General features: G+C 23.9%; 1 protein-coding gene across 5 annotated transcripts in view; it reads right to left on the bottom strand.

Moving 5' to 3' along the window:
- The window catches only part of LOC132921344 (tachykinin-like peptides receptor 99D), a 218,958-nt gene that overhangs the window by 67,060 nt on the left and 126,764 nt on the right, over nt 1-25,134 (bottom strand). For all 5 annotated transcript variants that reach the window (XM_060984323.1, XM_060984322.1, XM_060984324.1 and 2 more), the window contains one exon: nt 8,713-8,928. In XM_060984323.1, coding sequence (XP_060840306.1) covers nt 8,713-8,928 — 216 coding nt within the window. The remainder of the gene's footprint in view (nt 1-8,712; nt 8,929-25,134) is intronic.

Raw genomic sequence — 25,134 nt, 5'->3', positions numbered from 1 at the left:
ATTACCGTCAAAATTCTCAAAATTTGTTACTCGGTGATTGAAAAATAAAAACCTTCAGCTCAAGCGTACTAAAAATCGTATAATGTTGTTCACGTTTATGAATTATTCATGTATTTTTAAAATATTTAAAATAAAACAATTAAATTTATTCTGTGTTAATGATATGATCACTTCAATAATAAATTATACTTGTACTTTATCATATTTATCCTGTTAACTAAATAAAATGTTAATAAAAAGTATCAGTATAATATGTTAAGTTAAGGAATATAATATGAAATAGAAAAATAAAATTACAATAATTAAACTTTAAAATTGTATTCGTGAATTGAGTTCATCCTGTTAATCAAATTCTACAAAAATAATTTGTTTATTTTTTCAGTTTATTATTATAATCACTTTGAAACAGTTTTGTGGGAATTAAAGCTTACGATAACCTAACCATCCTCATCTAACAGGTTGTGTAGCATTAGGGATGTACACCATGCATTTTGGTGTTTAAAAACATTAACCCTTATAACAAACTATAAATAATATTTTATTGGTATCACAAAAAGTTCTTGGGTAACAATATTTATAGTTTAAACATTTATAATAATAATATTCGGGTACATATTATTATTATGATTCTAGTTTTTTTTTTTATTATAAATCGTTGTTTGTGTGTGAAGATTTTGCTTGAATTATATTTCAGATTTTTGAAGTTGCGGAATAACTCAATGACTTCACTTGTAATATTATATGCCACTCTTTTATACTATAGTGAATTTTAGAATTTTCTTTTATTTAAATATCAATCTATATTTTTCATTTTATATTCTTTTGAAAATATCGAGTACCTACGTCTTGAATATTATTTAATATTATTTTTTTTCTGTATTTTGAATATTTATCCAACAAATAGTTGTATACAAGTTTTTCAATACTTGATGATTGTATTTTATTTTTGTCTTTATTTACATAACTCATGTTTAATGAAATCAGTAAGTTGTGCGAGAATATAAAAAAGAATGGGACCTGTTGACTGTTATCGGTTATGTGTCCTTATAATATTATTATATTATACATATATTTTTTTAAGAAAATTATCTATACTTTACTCCACACCACAAATACAGTATATTTAACGACATCATTATATCTAATATTATTATTTTAATGTAATATAATGTATACAAAATATACAACTATAATATCATACAATAAATATAATTATTGCAAATTAACATACTTCAATTATATAAGTTATATAAAATATGCGTATTTTGTAAAAATTATATTTATCACACTTATATATAATTTCTTTTATCTTAAAAAGACCGATGTTTTATTATTCTAACGTTGTAAGTAGTATGTTGTTTGAATCATTTTTCGTAAACCACTGGTAATCGATCAATATATGTGTTTGCGTAATTCCAAACCTTTGATCGTAAAATAAGAAAACATACATATTTTCGGAATGTATTTTATTAGGTGTGACAAGACATTCATCATTTGCTCATAGAAGTGTCATCAAGTTTATATTGCATGTTATTATAATATGATGTGTATAATATTATATAATAAATGGGTCACTTGATATGACGGCAATCCAATTTTATTGTGGAACATCAAAATATTGCAATTAACATACAAAAACCCATTTATTTTATCAAGATAATATTGAAAAAATATATATATATTAAAAAGGATAATATATAAACAAATTTTTCGTATTATTATTATTATTATTATGTAGTATAATTAAAGATGCACTACTATGGAAGGTACCATAATGTTAATTATATACAGGATATTATGATTTATAAAAATATGATGAATAATTTATAGTTAGTTATATGCATAATCGATACACTTTTTCTGAGGGTGCGGGAAATTCATAAAATGTTTATACAATTTTTCCAAAATACCTATCTCTAGAAAAATGTTCGGCTCCGCTCTACAATTAACACTTAATATATATTACGTATTAATGGATTGAACTACTGAAGTAGGTGTTTGGAAATCCAAATACACTAGTATTCGCTAGTCAACACTGGGTAACAATTTAAATTAAAAGGACCATTTAGTATTTGTATAGTATTTTGGGTGAAAACAGTATGTATTAAATAAATAAATACATAAATAATAATAATTAATATGACAAAAATGTCACATAGTATAGTACTTGTGTTTTGCAAAAATGTTATGGTCAACAATGATTCAGTAAAATGACCGAGATACGTAATCAATTTACGTTATAATATTTATATTAATTATATGATGTAGCAAACTTAAATGTTATTTGCACAATATATTCATCAGAATGAATAGAAAAACAAACAAATGAGTAATTACTATGCACCTAGTAGTACGGTCATGCAATATTTTAAATTATAATTATATGATGTTTTATTTCTTCTTTTTCTATTCAATTATAATATTGCATTTTTTTGCACATGTTTTTAACTGAATGAAAAGTTGTACGATAAAATGGTTTTTGGCAAACAACAAACACCATACTTATGTGATAATAGCTATTGTCGAACTTTTAAGTATGTTAAACTTTGTAAAAGTATTGTAAGACGACCGAACTCATACTATATAGATACATTATAAATAGTTTTCACCCGATGTCAATCGAATTAAACTTTAATATAATCACATGGAACCACAACTATTTTAATCTTGGCATTTTTCTCTAAACCTTTAAAATTGTTTCAACTATCATTAATAATAATACGCGATGAACCGTACAATATAATATTATAATCTATAAACCTCAATATTTTATCATTTTTTTTTTTTTTATTATTAAGAATTTACTATTTATATCTAAGAAAATAATATAATAATTAGTGAATAACAATAAAATGAATGCACTGTAGAACAGCGTATATGAGTAGGCTGGAATTTCGAGCACTGTATTTTTTAACACAGGTATATTTTCTGATTGGATACAACTTTTTTTCTGACCAATTTCGCGTAACCGATATCACATAACGCTATTTTTTATTAATGCTTATAATAACCATCATCATTGTACCTAGTCTTATTGTGATACTTTTAGATTTTTAATTGTTTCTTAGTTTGAAAAGTTCCCAAAAACAAATCTATATGATTTCTCAATTTTTTTTGAAGAGGAAAAATATCGATGATTAATACCATGCTACAATACAATAACATTTTATTATTTTTTATGTATATTTAAATGTATTAAAAGTGTTTTGGATGAAACTGATTATTTTAATGTAATTTTTATTTTGAATATTTTAACAAAATTAACAATATTTTATGTTTCGACCAATACTTAAGTTTCTATAGAATTTTATAAAATTAAGATAAATTTTCACAAACTATAAAACATATGATTTTACTAAAATTATTATCCTAATAAAATCATATTTTAATTATTTGTATAGATTTACAGTGACCATTAAATATCTAATGGTGACTGTGTATTATAGATAAAAAGCTTCTGACATCTGACTTTTTACATTTAAAAATTCTTAAATTTATATTCCAGATTTAGAAGTCAGACGAAATTGAGGAAGTTCTCAAATCACACGTATCTAATAATATTAATGCGTTCTACATGTTTTCTTTAATTAATTTTTATTTTCGTGCTTGACATTTTTATAATAATTTTTCTCATTATTTTGTAAGAAAAAAAAATCGTGATATTGCGAACGTGATAAAATAATTCAGCCAATGGGCTATCTACTTAATTTATCATATTATTTAAAAAATAAAATTTAATATGTATTATTTACTTTTTCAACTATATAAAGTAATGTTCAAATTCATTTTTATAGATAATACATTCGTAGAGACTTTTAATTCAGATTATTTTTTTAGACATAAACTGAATTTATAGTAGTAACATAACAATACGAAGGATTAATGGTAAACGTTGTTAGCTAAAAGCTAACCTATAAGTTTTATATCAACATACATTTTGATGTTTTTTTTTTACAATTGTTTCTTAACAGTACCTATATCGACTATATCTCAATAAACGATTGTAGAAGATGTGGAAGAGGGTTTTAAAAAAAAAATAATACCAACTGCTTCAATTAAATTGCAGTCATAGGTGGACCAAAAAATATTAAAGAGTTATGAATTATAATAATAAACCAATATATAACAATAAGTTATAAGAATAAATTAATAAAAAATAACGTTTTACTGTCTACCGTTAGATCTGATTGCATATTTTGTAAAAAATATAGGTATCTAGTCAAAGTTCATATAAAAAAAAAAACTTCTATGAAAATAATAAAGTTTATCTACATTAATATTCGGAAACTGTAGCTATATCTTTTTAAATCCATAAACGTTTTACGATAGTAGCTAATAAAATAACAGAAAATATATTTTAATATAAAAGTCACCGTTAAAGATATATCGTCAGACAATAAAGAAGAATGAGTTTATTGACTGCGTAAAACTGAAATTTAATAAGTGAAAAATGCAAAACAAATTTTTATTATAAGCAATCATAACTTTCGATGATCTTATTTATTCTCAAGAACGTGTTCAAATTTAATAATTATATTTTAATTGGAAAATAATTACCAACAAGTATTTATAAAAATATATAGTAGGCAAATCAAATAAATATAGGAGTCGTTGAATAAGGAATGTCATAATATTATTATGATGTACGTTGGTTATATTATATTGCCAATTATATTTTAATATAATGTAATGAATTATTATACAATACTTTAATACTTTATATTCATATAGAATACGAGTTTATCTAAAAAAAAAAAACAGTAAAGATAACGTTATTTCGTGTACGTAAACACGTATAAAAGGCACAGAGTAAAAAATTGCTGTATTTATATTCTCGTATACACACGTAGAATTACTACTTTCCTTTGATTTAATATTACATTTTTATAAACTTAGTATTTTCATCGTGCATTGTGTATACAATCGTTAGATGTGTGCACAGTAGTAGAAAAATAATTAGTTTATAAGTTAATTATTCAGTTATATTCACTATATCGGATCAAGTCTTTTTTTTACAACTTTTGAACCATGTTTTATAAATAAAAAATGTTTTAGCTTACAGTGACTATATATATAGAATTTACACAGACAATTTTTTTACTCAATATAATTGAAAAACAAAAGCATTTGCAGTAACTAACTGGTATAATAATACCACAACCGTACAATAACAATAAATAATTAAATAATACTTTATATTATAAAACATTGTTAATATTTAAATATTGCTTTTGATCTTAATTAATTTCTTGTTTTAAATTCTGAGCAAAGAGATGAATGTATTAATTTTAATATGAAAGGTTTTTTTTTATCTGTATATCATCACTTTTCGAGACAGGAAGAATGATTTGATTTTCAACTTCAGGGGTAGTTCCTGGTAGAAAATTACAAACAAAAAAAATTAAAGAAAAATAAGAATTTTTAAACTAAACCAATTTTCGATTAAATAATTTATTTTATCACAATTCAAAATCGAATAACCGTAGAAACTTGATATTTTTACCTAGAGTTTATATTCACATTTTTTATACGATAAATTATAATTTCAAAATATTTTGACTCTTTTTATAAATAGTTTATACTGAAACTAAAAAATATAAAAACTTCACAAACACAATAATTTTTAGTTTAAGTTTGGACGAAATTATGTATTTTAACGATGAATAATACTTATATTAATTATTTTACAATAAATCAAAAACATTTTTCATAGTGACTTAAAATATGTAAATTAATTTTAAAATATCATCTTTTAATATAATTTATACTATAAAACTATTCACACTGGTATTTACAATAAGAAGTTATTAATATTGATGTATTAATTATTAACATAATATATTATTAAAATAATTAAATACTAATAATGAAATTAACACAATGTTATCGGAAAAATTAAATCAAACTATACCGTAAAATAAATCACTTTAATAGCTATATCAAAAAAACATATCATAAATTGATATACTTAGTGATATAGGTTGACAAGCCGCATCCGCTTAGAATCGTTTTTTGTATAGGATAATGATAATATTATATCATTGAATTCAAATTTAACACACCAATTACAGAGCAGTATCTACATGTTTACCTGTTTATGATTTAGTATAAAATGTATATAATATGTATTGTATATATATACAAATTATTGTTTTATTTGGTTTTAGATTACATATTATTATTTCAATTTTTAGTAGATAAATTATATTATCTATTTTTGAAGCTATATACCTAAATATATAATAAACCAGAAAATTGACATTTTTATCCATGAATATATTATTATTATAGAACATATTAATATTAATTAAGCGCCGTAGTTTAAATTATACAATGTACAAAATAATTTGCTTATAATGAATTTAAATTTTGGAATAGCATCAATGTGTATTTTTTAAAAATTTAAATCATAATAATAAAATATACACGTATATAAATTATATACTTATTAGTTATTAATTCTATAATTACCATATTTATTACAGAAATTATTTAAAGACATTTCACCGATAATCACTATCGAACATCACTAGTTAACAGAAATCTGGTAAACGAAACGTGTTTTTACACTTCTTGTTAACTATACGAGCAGCTACATATTTATAAAATTTAAGGAAAATTTATAATAAAGATAAATTAATTGTAATTTATATTCATAAATGTCAAATAGTAATGACAAACACAGATTTCAGATAGGAAACACAAGCAGATCCCAATTTTTTTTTTGTCAACACGATTATAGTTTGATTATTTTGTATATAATTTAAATTCATTTAGCTGCTTCATCGTAATCTCCTTTATTTTTAACTATCCCATTTGTGTACGATCAGCTTGGATTATTTTATATTATATGTATGATAAAAGTTGAAAGTTGTGATCTTGTATTCTTATTAGTAAATAGTACTAATATATATATTTTTTTTAATATCTCTACAGTAATTCACTGTATAGTATCTTAAAATAAAAATCCATTCACTAGCGAGTGAAAATACAAGATTTATAAACATATGTAACTATAAATCTTATTATTTCAGCTTTGAAACTCTTCAGAATTCATTCAATCATCTTCAAAAAACTAAATACTAATATAATAATAAAGCTGGTAGTATATATTATATATATATATATATATAAGTACCTAAGTTAATTTTATATCACAAAACCTATTTTTGATAAAATGTATTTATGAGACAAATTCGAAATATCAACATTATCTTACTATATATTTTATAGAAGGGGCCTATTACTGAGTAGGTAATAGAAAGCATTTTAGTCTCTAAATATAGATTTTGGTTCACTACCATTCCAAGAAATACTATTATAGTAATATTAGTGTTGTTAAATACGGGGAGGGTCATTACTCAAGTGATTCCTCGAAATTATCATCAGTTCTCTCCAAGTACGTTTTATACTCGAGCCGCATACAGCCTCGTATAAGGAACATAAACCTCATCTTAACTCGTATAAAGCATAAAACAGCCAAAACAATAATCTTTTCACCCCTAATTATGCGGTAATGTCATAAAATGACTCTAATCAAAAATATAAGCAATCATACACCATCATTATCAGCTCAACCAGAAAATACAATCTTCAAATTTCCCGAAGAACCTAAGTCCATAATTTATGTACCATTGTTTATTACTCTTATTAACAATATTATTAAATAATCTTCAATCATATTATGTCCATTTTATGTTTTATATAATACAATATTATTTTAGTTTGTACAAAAATATTGATTTATCAGTATATTATCAATTATATATGAGTATATTGATTTAAATTGTTTTGCACTATCAACACCATATGTATAACTAATGAAAACGTAATTTCTTTTTTACACAATTTTTCTCGGTAAAAATGAAATAAATTTCAAATTTTAACCAAGGTTATTTTTAACGATCTACAGTATTTGTATATGGTTACTGTAAAATACATTAAATTAACCCACGCTTGACTATATTTATTTAAGTGGTATAATATGTTGTTGTGTATATAGTCAATAGAAATTTTTAACATTATTGCGCTCACTAAAATAACTTCTTTGGAGATTTAAATATTGTTTTTTATCAAATGAATTTTTTTCCACAGAATGTAATATTATTATATATAATTAAGTTAGTTTAAATAAATAGGAAAAAGTATATTTTTTTTAAGGAAAAAAAAATGTATACTCTGTGAAAAGATTTACTATCACAGAAGCAATCATTATAATATTATAATAATCATTATAAGAACAATAAATTGTTATTTGGCACAGTAATTTCTTAGCAGTGTTTGCATTTTTCGATAAAAATTAGCATTATATTATGTAATATATAAAAATACACGGGCTTTTATTATAAAAATATTATACACGATTTCGAGAACATTTTGTCATTTTATGCAACTTCCAAATAATAACCGACATAAAAACCAAGGAAAGTTTCATGCATATCCTATTCAAGTTAAATGCAGGTATTTTTGATGTAATAATATTTTTATAAAATGCAATTTTTCATACCGTCCAAAAGGACCGTTTGTCATTGCCTTTAAACCCGATGACGTGTCCAGTTGCGTGTCCCCGCGTTTTTCCCACATTAGCCACACGTTTCCGTCGTTTCGTTTTCTTTTACGTATTTTAATATACATTTGTGAAGTGATTACCGGCCACGATAAAATATGCTAATACATTTCTTGCGTTAGGTTTATTTAAAATTTTATACTTACACGTATTCCTGGAAGCTATTCGTAGTGATTCCGTCTGGCCACTCGGCGTAGCATATGACCCGCTGATCGCCGTTGGGAAACAGCTCCGTGTGCGTAGTGAAGAATATCAGGTTTGGTATGGACAGTATCGTACCCACCACCCAAATGCTGGTGGCTATCATCAGCGTCGTCTTCCGACCCAGACGTGGCCTTAGAGGGTGAATTATTGCTATGTACCTGCAACATGAAAGTTGGATTAGAAGTGTAGCAGGATTAATACGGAATCTATTCCGCCATTTTAAATTAATAACTCCTCATGGGACATATTGCACACCAACGCGCATATATTATAGGAATAATCTTGTCGATACATATATAAATACATTTTAATATTATTAAAATTTTTACTTTTTACTAGAGCTTAATGGTACCTAGACCATAATATTAAAGATACCACGAGTTTATACAGAGGGTGGTAGCTTGGAATAAAGTCATATATACCTTAGAGAGAGCAAACGGTTCAAACATTTAGAATACTAAACATTAATACAGATTACAACGTAAAATGTTTTGCTGCATTTAAACATTATCGGTAGTATTAAATAATTCCGTGGAACTATTGTATTTATATTTTTAATGAAACGTCAAATTAATTTAAAACAATTATGAGTATATTTAAAAACGTATCATAAATATTATAGCAAGTGTAGTATTTTAAATAAAAACAACATTATTATTTATTATTAATAATATCTGTACTAAAGTAATTATAAACACACTATATAGGTATGTACGTATGTAAATATTATGTAAATTATTCATATGTGTGTATAGTTTGAGTAAAATGGTTTAAAATTTAATTGCAAGTATTGTAATCCACAATTAAATAAACACAGAGTGAATAAAAAAAAAATAAATACAATAAATTATAATGATTAATTTGTTAAAATAAATTTATTTATAAAACTGTAAACTTAAAATAATATGCAACAGAATTTTTACTTTTAAAATTGTTAACCGATTTTATAAAAAATAATAATAGTCGGTTTATAGTAAATTTAAAAATATGATGTGCCTACATAATAAAACAATTACGTAAGATATTACCATTCAATGGAATAAGAACAATTTTACTTAATACTATTTGAATTACATACGTTATAAATGGGTAGGGGGCATGATAATGTTCTTCTAACATAGGAAAAATATCAGGGTTGCGAGTAAAAAAAAAATAGGAAAATATTCAACGGAAGAACTGTATGAAAATTTTTATGTTTTAATATAGAAATCATATATATTTAAAAAAAACACAATAAATTGTTTCCTATAAACCATGGGGACATGTGATCAGCACCAGATATGCGGCCAGTAATTTCACCTTGGATTGATCGAAAAATAATAGCTGCCAAAAGGTTTTCTATATTTTTTTTTGCACTTAGATATATAACTTAATATTCAGTGATGTGGCCAATATGCTGCTACCATTATAAACAAAAAAAAATTGCCACTGGTTCTGATGCGAATATGAAGCGAGTGAAACTAAATATTTGTACAATATTTAATAATACTTAATATCTTAATTTAAAATTATTTCTTATTCTTCTTATTATTATTAAATATTTTTTTTTATCCGAAATGTTAAAATAAGATTTAAATTCACTATATATTATTAAGAATATTTCTAAACTAATATAACCCACACGAGTTTCTCTCAGTTAGGTCCAGCAATTTGTAATTTGTATCACATCAATATTGGTAATATCTCACATTATATTAGCTATATTGATTTGTAAAAAGGTACATATTTTTACCTAGTCCATTGAACGGTATTCATATCTTTAATATTACACCATTGAGTATGCATTGTAAATAAAAAATATATATTCAATAGTATTATTAACGAATTTTAATAAAAGCTTACGCTTAAATTATTCTAATACATTTTTAATATTTTATTGATCATATTATGTACTCTTGCGGTCTGGACACAATGTTTTTAATAATCATCAAACATTAATAATTACTTTAATACGATAACAAATAAATAAGGCTTTTAGATTTTTTTTTTTATATTTTATACCTTGTGAACATAAAAATAATTCAAGAGAAATACACGTATATCAGTGGCGTATATAGGTTTTCATTTCGGAGGGGACTGATTATATATTTGAATTTTTTTGGGGGGAAAGGGAGGGAGAAGACACACTATATATTTAAAATTGTGTTTTTAATTTCGAGGGATAGAGGCAAGACCCCCCACCATAAATATGCCACTGACGTGTATAATATGTGTATTGACGGCATATGATAAACCCTGGATGACGGATTTATCACATCAGTTAAAATAATGGTACATTTCACTTGGGACACACTATAAAATTGTATTTCAAAATTGTATAACATAATATAATATATTATATTAACTAGACCTTGCAACCATACCAATTTTTTAATCTAAATAAATTTGTGTAAATTATATACATGTATATGTGATGTGTGCAGTGCAGATGCGTATATTTGTTAAAAATAATATGTATTGATTCAGTTAAATAATATTCTATATTTCCTTTTAAAAAAATTGAATTTATATTATTAAAAAGTGTATTTTTTGTTACACATACGTTTATTTAAAATCTAAAATGCAACTGAAAAATACATGAATAAAACATTTGCACTATTGAATTCCTAACCAAATATGCATATTACATATGTAAAAATACAATTCTACAATATATACTATTGTACCAATTGGTGATATAACATAATACTGTGAAATATGATTGAATTAGTAAATACATATAATATTATTATTTTAAGATAAATAAAAACTGAAGCACCTATTATGAAATATTAAATAAAGTATAAATTAAATATATTAAATATAGTATACTGATTATTTTGAAAAATTATTCAATAATTCATTATTGTTATAAATGTTTTAATTTATTCTACAATATTTATTTCCTCCAATAGCATTATTTTGTTTTAAATACAAAACAGTTAGAAATAGCAAAATTAGTAATCCATATATTATGTTAATGTTGTATAAAGTGTGTTCAAACACAAATGTACATTGTACACCAATACATTAAAAATATGTACTACGAACTTAAACGTGCGTTATGTGCCTCTTTACGGATTTATATGTTCATACAATCATACATACGTACTATAGTATACTATATAAATATGTATAAATACTAAAAAAAAGAATAGCTTTTTGAAATAATTGATTTTATTATTATGAAATATAGTGAGAATAAAACCACACAATAAGGGCCGCTTCGTTTGTGAGATACAAATTACAAATTACATAAATGTAACAAGAACATAGTTAACAGATTAATTAAAATGAATAGCTATTTAATTATAGGCTGGAGTGTGTGTGTCGTGTATGTATATTTTAAAATATATTTTTAAAGGATAAGTACCTACGTGAATATTTCCATCATAAAGTGATTACCAACTAGTGAAGTTAATATAATAACATTCAATAAGGGTTGAAATGAATTGCCCAATCATAGGTATGTGCGTAAATACGATGATGATTTTGGAGTGACATATCTATGGGTATCGTGATGATAGAATTGGTCATCGTTCGAAATAGAGTAGCTGTAATTTCCGTAAAAATAATAAATTACAAACATCCTAATACTATGATATTTATCAATCTGAAAAAAAGCCGAAGAGATAAACGCTAAAGTCTTAATTTAGATTACGTTGGAGCTAGTCCAAGAGACCTTAGTAGTAAAATAATATATCTACTATATATTTGGATCGACCATATAATTTAATGAAATAGAAGGAAAAACTGATAAAGTAAATATACTTTATAATAGATGTCGAGTATAGCTTAAAATTGAATAATAATTTTATTGGAAGAGTTGAATTTTAATTTAATGATAAATTATTAACAGTATTTATTTTTCTATTAGTAATACGTTAGGTTATTGTACTAATTTTTATTTGTTCTTATCGAAATTTAATTATTATTTTTTATTATTTTTTTATTTAAACAACAAATTGTATGTATTACACATTAATAATTAATTAATATAATATTACCAGCTTCTATTCAATATTCCGTATAGATATAAGTGATATAAGTGAATAGGTCGTGGTATAAATATAGTATCTTAAAACTAGTTTAAATATTTTGAAAATAGTTTCAAGTTTCTATGAATAACGTTTTTTGAATTGTATCAAGATAACTGGAATAATTATTTTTTGCTTAAATATTTAATTCAAATTAAATTTGAACCTGTTGTAGGTATGTCCTGTACAATTTAATTATTCATTTAATTTTTTTAATTTTACAATAATATGTATTTTAATTTAATTTAATTAAACTTTTTGTTTCTGATACAATATGTACATGCAAGAATAAAATCAAGAACCATAGATATCGTATTGGTATATATTATAGACTAAGACTTCTAGAATTTATCAGTAATTAACGGCAAGAGTGGTTTTGACACACTTTCAAAGTAGATAGCCAATTAATAAAAAAAAAAAAGTACTGGTGGAAAAAATAAAACAGAACAAGACTCCTAGAAAACCAGAGACTAGTTGGATCGATGTAATTGCCAAAGATCTAAGAGCAATATAACATAATGTGCCCCTATGAGTCGACCAATAATAGACAGAGATGTAGAGACCTGTTGAAGACAGCAATGGTCCTTACTTTAATGGACTGGTAAGCTGAGTAGAAAAAAAAAGAAGTAGAAAATAAGTTGAAAATTTAAATTATCTATGAATAACACAAAAATACCTAACATTTTATATTATATCTATTAAATCCAAGTATGAATATTTGTTGAAAATAGTCCTTACGGTTATTCATTTTTTAGTTTAAATAAAAAAAAAATAATTCAGTTATCTCGAAATATGATTATTTTTCCGACAAAAATACATTTAAAATATCTACCGTATATGGTATTTCTATTTCAAATGATATGGTACCATCTTAAAAAGTTATTGTTGGAGTGTAGAAGTGTAAAACAATTTATCAAAACTTACTGCTTACTGCACGGGCTAGGAGCGATGCCTGTTCATGCATCAACTTTCTAGATTTAAAATCTTGTATGTACTAAATTCTGCATTTCGAATCAAATATCGACATAAATTTATTTCAATTTAATATGGCCACTTAATCAACGTAATATCTTATATAAAAATACGATAAGTTATAAAGTTGTTTATAGTTTGTAAAATATTGACCCAAATTATGTATTATACTTCAATGTTCAATGTTTTTAATATAGATAATTTTAAATACACGTGTTTAAATAATTGTCACATCTCGGCATAATTTTATTTTCCTTTTCTTTTTGCACTTAATTAAAAACTAGTTTATGACAATAACAATATATTGGACATAAAAAATATAAAATTAAATATGAAAAACAAATCCAACCAAGAAAAATACATATTAAATAATAATATTTAAGAGATACGATCACAGCACATTGTTGTTTTTCTGTTCGTCGGTGTATAATAATAATATGATAAACAAAAAAATAAATAGTTTTTTATTGATATTACAATGTGTATTATTAACAATTATACTTCATTTTGATTGTGTCGTTTATATACGACATAATATTATCTATTGTTTAGTATAAGGAATCGTTGAATATCACACAGTGTGGTGGATGCGGAGAAACCGGTTGTAACCTTTCAGACTTCCATCTAAACTAACTTACAGAAACTATCACCGTTACTCAGTCTTAACTTCTTAAGCAACGTAAGCCATTTGGATTTTGATTATAGTATAAATCTGTATTATTAGAATTCTGCTGCTCTAACTCTAAACGATATCATGCTTGACTCTGGGCATAATGTAACAACAATCTCCAAATCAAACGGATGCATTATAATAATAATATGTTTGAATATGTTAATATACTCGTAGTATGTATATTGGATATGTTAAACGTTTAAATGTAAATACTACGACCATATGATAGCAACTAGTAACAGTATAATATACGTATTGTAAATTGTGTAATTGAGTCACGAATCGATGTCGTATAGAAAGTTAGTTTTGCAACGAATAGTGATATGTTATCTCTTCAAACATAATAGTTATCAACTTAAACGATATTAACAAATTTGTAAATTATTCTGAAATTTAAGATTTTTAATAAAACAATATAACATTATACGTATATACTTATTATAGCTTTTGAGGTGATGAATGTATTGATCTTACAATGTTGTTTTTTTGTGACTGTATAGTGTATACACAATAATTAGTCGATAAAATTCTTTAATTTTAAGCTTGAGGATAGTATGGAATAATAGAAAATTGGAACTCTTTTGTTCCTTAAACAAATTAAAATTAAAAATTCCATTTTTTTTATGATCAGTAGAAACAAACAACAAGATAAGTAAAATCAAGAATTTTTACGTAAATCCAGTTTTTGAAAAAATAAATTTTTGTTTGATCTAATTCGAGAACGAATTTCCATAGGTACAATAAATGTTCAAGATATGGTTATATTATAATTTTCTATTTACGATTAAATTTTAAAAATATTTCTACATTTTTTTAGTTATGTCTTTATAAGCATGAGAAATTTATGAATTAGTTTATACTGAAACCATAAAATCTAAAAATTATGTAAAGACAAATATTTTTAATAAATATGCTAAGTTTAAATTTAGACGAGATTACTTATTTAAACGATGTTATTATTTTGTTATAATTTAAAAACATTAGTAGTGGGAACTTAAAACTTTTACGAACCTTTATTATATTATTATGAATTTTATTATACGCATTAACATTTTTGATTTTTTTTTAATATTATTATCTGTTTATACTATGAACCCATTTTTACTATTTTCCATTATTTACAGAAAGATAATATTACATTTTGAGTTACATAATTTAATATAATAATATGGTATAAATATTTATTATTATAATAATTAAATACTAATGATATAATAAAATAAATGCAATATTTTTGGAAAAAATTTAATCATCCTACCGTAATACTGGAAATAAAATAAATTACTTTAATAGCTATAAAAAAACATCACTAATTATATTTTGTGATATAGGCTGTCAGACTGTTTCCACTCAGAATTTTTTTGTATACAAATTATGTATAATGAATAATGATTTTTCATTGAATTAAAATTTAACTCACCCGTAATAGTGATCGATCCATTTGACACTTAATATACAGCAAAGTGATACCCACTTAACTACATTTATTTAAATTTGTTTTGTTGAACATCAATACATAGAAAATCTTAATTATATGTCTCCCAATGTAAAGCTTATGTTATCCATTGTAATATGATGTACTCGTTTTAAACATACACAGATTAAAAATAATATGAATATTGAATACACACTGTAACGTGGTATCAGTTTTATCAAAATATCAAATTTAAGTACATAATATAAAAGATCCATAATATGACACAATGTATATCGATTTTATTTAATCGTCAAAATATTTTATGTAAAAATAAATAATGATTAATTAAGTTAAGTGCTACTAATATGTGACTCCTTCATTACTCCGTTTCATATCTACTACTTATAGTAAATACGCATAATGTGCATTTTTCGTATAGATTCATTATTTAAATTAAATAGCAAAAATATGATGTTGTTGATGCTCGCAAGATTTATTAAATTATGACTATGTACTTTCAACAATGCATGTAAGTTACGAAACCATAACAACAATAACAAAATATGACTACCATAATTTCAGATTAGACAAGTGCGTTTACATAGTACGAGTACATTTATGTAAACGATAAAATACTCACAATTCTATGAAGGCCCATAAAATGTATATATACGATTATAATATATATATATAGTTATATTATATTATATTATCTAATACTCACACACACACAGTTTATATAATATATTCAGGCGTAGTTTATAGACGATTTTTATATTGGTAAAATTAATGAGATTAGATATTTTTATATTGTGAAATTTAGTAAGTAAAATATTTACTCCTCCATGTTTAAACACAATATTGGTTTCTATATTGTATAATATTCTATTTTTAATCTTTAAGAACATCATTAAAATTTCAAAATTTCAGAGCATCGTGATTTTCGTTATTATAACTATTATTTTGAGTTCTACTTCAACTTAAGTTAAATTAATATGAGCTATTTACCAACACTTTACATATTACACAATTGTAAATGTATGGTTCTATTTACTAATTGGGTTATCTGTAAGTATGAATGTTTTCATGGTAAGAAGTAAAAATCTATCATTAAGTATTCAATTCAAAATAAAATTTATAATTTATTAAAATTTTCTGTTTATAGCATGTATTTCAGTCTAGAAACTGTTAGAAACTTAAGTTAAGGGTTCAAGTTTACTGAATCTTTACCGAAAGTAATCGAAAATGAAACCAAAATGGAATCAGTATCGTCAGAATTGAATTTATCCCTACAAGTTAACGATCTCAGTAATATTATGTTGTATTAAAAGTTAACAGACATGTAGATACTTATATAACCCTCTCATTCTATAAAAAAATACCAATTATTATTTTAAATTCCAAGGAATAAAAAACAAGCTAATATAATCGAAAATTGATGAATTCTATAAGACAATTTGACAAACTAAGACTCATAATAACAGAATTTCTACCCAAAATAAGATTACGAGAAACTAATTTTGGTAACTTAAATACCAGGTTATTGCACACAAAGCCATAACTCATAAACATAACATAAATACAGAATTATATGTCAATATAGAATACGGAAAAATTAGATTAGATGGTACCTACAGAAATAAAAATATATGTTCTGACATAATCATGCTAAAAATTTAATAAAAATAACCTATAATCTAGAAGCCATTAACCTATTATCCTAATATTATGCTTAACCATTTAACATTAATTTGCACAACATAATATAGGTACATACAAATTTATTTATTACACAGCAGTACATGTCCAAAATAGGTTTTGAATAGTTATAATAATTTTAAAGCTAATTTCATAAAATCAGTATAATATTATAATAATAATAACTAACACACAAGACATAACATACACTATATTATACAAAATAATTGATTTATTCCCCTACTAGAGATTCTGGATCATCATTTGTAAAGTAGGACTGTTTAATAAATAATTCACAGAGCAAAAAGTGATAGAGATTAAGGGAAGGTACTACGAGATTCTAAAATTAAGTTTAGTGTAAAATATAGGATGTTTGATAAGACTACCAATGAGGCTAGACAAAAAACCGATAAATTATAATTTTGTGACCTGTTATCGATTTATAACATTGTAACTATAAACTTCCATAAGTTTCCAATAGATGCATCCAGCGGTATTATTCAGGAAAGTAAAAAAATAAATAATAATAGTCCACATGGATTCACGTGCATTATAATTTAATAATAATATAATTATAGGTTATTTATGCAGATGCATTTATCTGCATAATATTACGGCAGGTGTATACTCGTTGAAATCTTAAATTAATTTAAAGGTAGGTGAGTAATATAACAAACAATGAGTTATGAAATAATAACGATAACGACCAATTGTTGTGGATCATATTGTTTATAATACAAAATACATAGGTTTACAAATGTGCCTTATTGGGTCAACTATACTAACAGAGATTCGTGGTTGTAACAATTATATTTTATTAATATTATTAAATTCCTTCTTAGTTATATTTTATATAATTAAAATTTTAAAATACTTAAAAAATACGTCTGACATGAGTATCATGACTCCACTCACCGAACTACTACAATCATATTGTTGTGAAATCAAACGTTTTTTTTGCTTTCCAGTTAGTCGACTGACAATCGGAATCCGATGAAATAGCCGGGGATTCGAAGTAGCACTTAAAACTGGAAGCACAATATTCTGATTTGAAAGAATAAAAATTATATAGGTAGCAATAAAATGTGTTCATTTAAGATTTAACCAATTATAATATAAAACACGGACGATCGTCGACGAACCAATAAAAAAAAAAAAAAATCGCGTACAAACTTGTGAATCTTGAAATGGATGATGGTCGATGATATGAGTTAGATCACGGAGTGATGGCGGGACTAGCATATTCTCAACATCATGGTTGACGAAAACGGTGACCGATACGACGAGGACTCTCAACTAGGGGATCTTATTATCAGAAATCAGTATCAAACATTTTATAATTTATATATAATTTAATTTATAGAGTTTGAAGAATGGAAAACTAACAAGAAAATAAGTAGTTTGTCGTGATATTTCAATCATTCGAAAGTGATTTCGAGTAATACTACTGAAAAACGTGCCATAACACAATGTTGGCATATATTCTGGTTTGTGGTTTTAATTTTTTCTTTTTATTTGACCATGTAGTTGATGTCCTTTACTATGTGAATATACATTGAAAGGATTAAATAAGAGGAAAACAATATTAAAATAAATACCTGAGTCTTTCATTATAACCGTTCTGTTTGCTTAAAGTCATAGCATAAAGATATAAAAAAACAGAGGGAAATAAATTGACAAGGTACTTGAAAATGATAATATTGGGTTTCTAAATAACTTAGACTCCACTTGAATTAATTATTTAACAACAGCAAATATTCTCATATTTACATTATATTTACTTACGCTGTTTTTCACGATAACTGTAATTGGATATAGTAATTAAATTAAATAATTATTAATTACTCAATTTATACATTGGTGTAATAAGAGGAGTGATCCCAGAGCCTAAACGAAACCTTGAAAACTTGGATACTTTTCGCTAAATTTCTAGAACTGTAGTAGGTATACACTACGTAATAAAAAAAAAACTTCATAAAGAATCATTTGCGTTAATAATCTATTCAAATAATTGAAATTGCCAACTTAACTTTAGAAAAAACAAATTCCAAAATAAAATATCCATTATATATTGGCGAAATTATGATATAAAGAGTTACATAAAATAAATATTTTTTTAATAAAACAGTAAATTAAGAACTTCGAGGACTTCATACAACTTAAAATACCAAGTTATAGATCATTCGTAAATAATCATGGGAAACTTTCATCAATAATAATTTTATAATTATTTTTATATTTATATATACGTATATGTTTATATGACAAACAAAAATAACAAAATTAATTTAAATGATTCTTTGCAATGAAAGTAATTTTACTTTTTAATAATATACATAATTAGAAATAATATTTTTTTTTAATGTTATTTGTTATTATGACCTATTTTTCCTGGCTTTTTGTGAACATCATTTGTGATGTATATATTATAATATGTCTTAACGAAATCTGGCCGCCGTATATTTTTATGCAGGTACACGGAAATCAAGGAAAAATAATGTTTGAAAAATACACAACTATTGGAATGTACATTCTACTATTTACGCTCGGTAAATTTAAATTGTATCAGACATCAAGGGTTAACGTAGAGGGTCTTATAATTAATTCCGCTTGCTAAATACTTGGGCAAAGAGACAAGACTATTTTTCATTTTCAAGAGACGGTTTTCCAGGAATAATCCCGAAATCGTTATGTTGGAGAACCATCCGGGATTAGAGCTTTTTCAATTAACAAAGAAATAAGAATAGTGTCAAGAGATATAATTTTGCTGTGAAATGAATCACTGTCCAACGTGTAACATATTATTCGTAAAAGGATATTCAATTACAAACGATATTTTATATAATTGAGTTTATCAACATACACTTCTTTATATAATTATTTGATAATAAATTGTAAATCATATATGATATATCACAGTATAATATATAAGTGACATCCAAAGCAGATAATTACTTAAGTCTAAGTAAATATTATTATACTTTAATTATTTTTTTCTTATTACTCAAATGTGTTTAGAATGTTAATAACACATTTGTATCTATAAATATATTTTTATTTATACTTTATAATTAGTTTTTATTAAATAAATATTTATTTTAAAAATTTGACCATTCACAAAAATAATAGTTTTTACTGATTTTAGTGATTTTGGAAATTAAAAATTATAGGGTGTATAAATGGCAAATTATAAGGGATATCTAAAAAATATTACACGAAAACGCTTAAAAGTTGTAGTTACATTTTAAATATTGTAAAAAATAAAGTAAAGCTCAAGTGGTATAAAGTTAGTATCTAGTATAATTTTTCTTTAGTTCTTTTTAACAGTTCATATTTGAAATTCTTATGATTTTTTTTTTTTTATAAAAATTCTTTATTAAAATAATTTAAAGTTTATTCAGGTTTTATTTCAAAGCAATGATAAAACTTAAGAAATAAAAATAATAAAAACTGTTGGTACTTATATAGTTGTACATTAATGTATATTTGTATTAGGTAAAAGTACAAATACGGACATTTACCAATTGATTTCGGTAAAACTGAGGAACAGAAAATAGTCTGGTCAAACCCCGAATGATTTTTATAGTTTAAACTTTTACAAACGATACTTAGTAAATTTTAAGATAAACAATCAATGTTGGCAAGAGTCCAACATTTTTACCAATATTGTATGATATTTTTTATTTTGTTTTATCATACTCTAATTAATTACAATATTATATGTTAAATTGAAAATTATAATTATTATTATTTAAGTGTATTATATACTACATCAGCTACTACTAGTATAATATTAGATACACACATCTATTTTACATATTATTGACCAAAGTATTTTGTGTACTGGTTATTTTGTACTTTTACCGAAGCACACACACATGTTCTAAATTAGTCGATTAGAAGTTATGTTTTTACTTTTAATTTGAGAACAAGATAATTTAATATTTTTTTCATTAATCACATACTTATATATTGATTTAAAATTAAAATTAAAATTATGTATTATATAATTTTACATTTCATTTTAAAAAAAATAACAAAAAAGTATTAAAATATTGTTCATAGCAATATTTTAATTATATAGGTACACTAACAATTGAATTCATATTCTGTTATACATAATATACAATTTATGTTGGTAAAAAATACTTTTATACTCATTGAATTGAATTATGCAACTGCACCATATTATTGTTATAAAAAAATATTATTATATAATAGGAATAAGAATATTGTTAAGCCATCTACAAATAAAAATGTTCTTCATTTTATTTTATATAAAGTCATATAATTATATTAGTAGATTTTATTATAAAACGTATATTACGTGGATTATAAGTTCTAGCACAATATTAGTCTGTAAAAAATTATTATGGGCGAAATTCTAAATATAATATAAATAGTTAGATAATTAACTAATTATGTAAAAATAAATATAATATATTTTTTAAAAATTAATATAACAATAAATTTTGAGCATAGCAATGATTGTGTTGATTCAAGACTGATGTTAATTATTTCATTTAAAATATTTTTTTTATTTTTGTGGCTGTCATTAATTGTTGTGTATTTGGAGCAGTAAGCTTATAATTAAATTTGAGTATTTATTTAAAATTGCATGTTAATATAGCGAAGTAGAGACAGGTTTAAAATTAAATTTAAAAAAAAAATTAAAAGTACATATCATTAAATCAATACATTTACGCGCCTAATCAGTATCTAAAATTACTAATAGTTATCCAAATCCATATTAAATATAATATATACAACCTGACAGAAAGTCTTCAATCAGTATAGTATTTTATGTAGAATAATTTATCATTGAATTCAAGTTTAACAATTCTCAATGCAGTAATTTACTTAATGAACAATCATGTCTTAAGAATTTACTTCTATACAACATACTGACTTATTTTTGAAAATACAAAATCAATACAATTTAAAATAAAAATATATATTTTTTTAATTTGAACAACATTTCTAAATTTTTAATATCTACCTAATAAGTATATATTTAAAATGATATACATTTTTAATTTTAAATGTACACACTAAATCAAAATATTAAAACAGTATATAAAATGGTACATTTATTATAGCTGCGCATCAAAGGTACAGTATCTTTACATTGACTTGTGCACTTAAGACTTGATTTTGTAGAATACAATGGCCGAAAATTAAATTAAAATCATGACAGCCGTTGGTCTCTTCCTGATGTCCTACGGGCAACAACGACACCTTAACTGAATTTTCTCTCATTTATCGTTAAAGTAAAAATGGAAGATGCTGTCACTGTACAAAGAGAAATTTCAAAAGAGGGAAAAAATTATCTCCATAAAAAATGTTTAACTTTAATGATTGACATACTCAAATTAATAGTATAAACGTGTTTGACATGAATCCCAGTATATAGTTATATCGATAACACATTACATGTTTAAAAGCGTGTAATTTTATTTAATTATTCCCTTGTGTTCAATTAATCTTGTAAAAAAATTCTGTACTTGTCAGTTGTTGGTTAAATAGTAACTGCCAAATATAAAATACTTTAGATTACTTTTTATTGATTATTTTTAAATTATTTTTATTTTTTTGTTTTACAATAATTTAGAAGGGTTTAATTGTAAGTATACGATTTTTCAATAATAAAAACTAATTAGAAGGCCTCAGCCTATATTACAAACATAAAAAATTTTTTGAAACTACAGGAGTTCTTTAAAAAAAATAAAAGGAAATTAATGCAGAGACTACAACAATTAAAATTAAAATAATACTCGTGATTGAATTATAATATAAATTTATAGAAATTATGTTATTATTTCTTTATGGGCTGCATACATTAGTTTTAATTATTGTATAATTATTGGCTGACTTTGGCTTCATAATTCATAATTATCCATAGGTATAGTTGTAGAATATTATAGTCAATATTCTAATTAAATGTTATTAAAAACAAAACCCCTAAAACATCGGTTGTTCAGGAACATACTAGTGAAATTTGAGTGTCGTTATTTACGGCTCTTTTAAAACAATCCAGCTGGTGACCAAAAATAATTTACCGTATCGATGTTAGTATATTTTTCCCGTGAATTGAATATAATAATATAAAACCACTATATTTAATAAACTACAATAACTAAAATATAGTTGCGATATGTAACAAAGTATAGTTTATATATTTTTATACAAGTAGTTTCTCGAATGAAATAAATCATATAAAATTAGTTAAGAATAAAGTTGTTGAAATAAATTTAAACAAAGTTAGAGTATATAATAATATAGTTTATTAAAATAACATAAATATAGACCTGACTGACGCAAAGATTATGTATAAACTTCGTGATCATCTTAGTTGACTGTTGGGTGAACATAAAAATCTATTTTTTTAAATTAAATATATTAAATATAATATAATAAGTATATAGTTTTATATATTATGATTATTCAATTAAATGCGTTTGCATTGGTTACTTAAATATTTTAGTACTACCTACAATGATGGGAATCGTGGATTTTATTGAATTAAGTGATATAGTTTGTGCATAAGAATCGTGCATACAAATATACAATACACTTAAGTGATAATACGTAATTTACCAGGTTCAAATTTATTTATCAAGGAAATATAATATTAGACATATACTGATCGTAGAAAAATTATATCAATAATAATAATTATAAAGTTATAACTATTTTAAATGTAAAAAAAAAATAAGTAAATCACCAACTCGTTTACATGTTTGGTGACGACGTGTCTTTATCAGTATCAGTAAGAATGCATAAATACATATTATATTCAGCTATCCAAGCTCCCCAAAACATTTGAAAAAACGACTTGTGTAAAAAAATTTACTATATGGATAACTAAATCTTAAGGGATACTTTTATGTACATGGAAAAATGCTGAGATTGTATAAAATTTTTCGAAAACACAGGACATCTTCTTGTAAGACATATTATTACGAAGAACCCCGTTAAATAGGAAATGATAAAAACCAAAATATGAGCCACAGATCATGTGTATGAAATTTTAACCGTCATAATCACATCATATGAATCTGTTAAGCTATTTAATGTAACATTTGAGTAAAACTATCTAAAAGCATTGTTTTGTACATTTTTACAACGAAATCGTAATATTCGAAAAATGATAGATAAGTAAACTATAATTTTCAGTCTGTTTCGAAGAGTTATAATCCCGTTATATTCTCTCAAAAATTATTTTTGTTTGTTTTTATAGAAATAATAAGTAGTTAAGGTGGTACATTTTAATTCTTAAAAAACAAGATTCTTTATTTTAACATATTTGAATAATATGATATAATATAATATAATAATACTTTTGTAAATTGGTTTCCTTTATAAATGTATACAAACTAACCTAAATTAAATTATAGTTATTTAACATATTTAATAAGTACACATATTTTTAGATTTATATAAGGTAAAATAAATAAATATGGTATCTATATTATATTATATGATTAGTTGACATTTACAATGATGTATAAAATTGTATAAAAACTATTTAAAAAATTAAACGCGTCTAAGTATAAGCTTCATATCATTATTATACTATAAAAAAATC

Source organism: Rhopalosiphum padi, chromosome 2 (assembly GCF_020882245.1).
Source record: "Rhopalosiphum padi isolate XX-2018 chromosome 2, ASM2088224v1, whole genome shotgun sequence".
NCBI lineage: Eukaryota > Metazoa > Arthropoda > Insecta > Hemiptera > Aphididae > Rhopalosiphum > Rhopalosiphum padi.
Note: the sequence above shows the minus strand (reverse complement) of the source record. Positions and strands in the feature narration are given on the sequence as shown.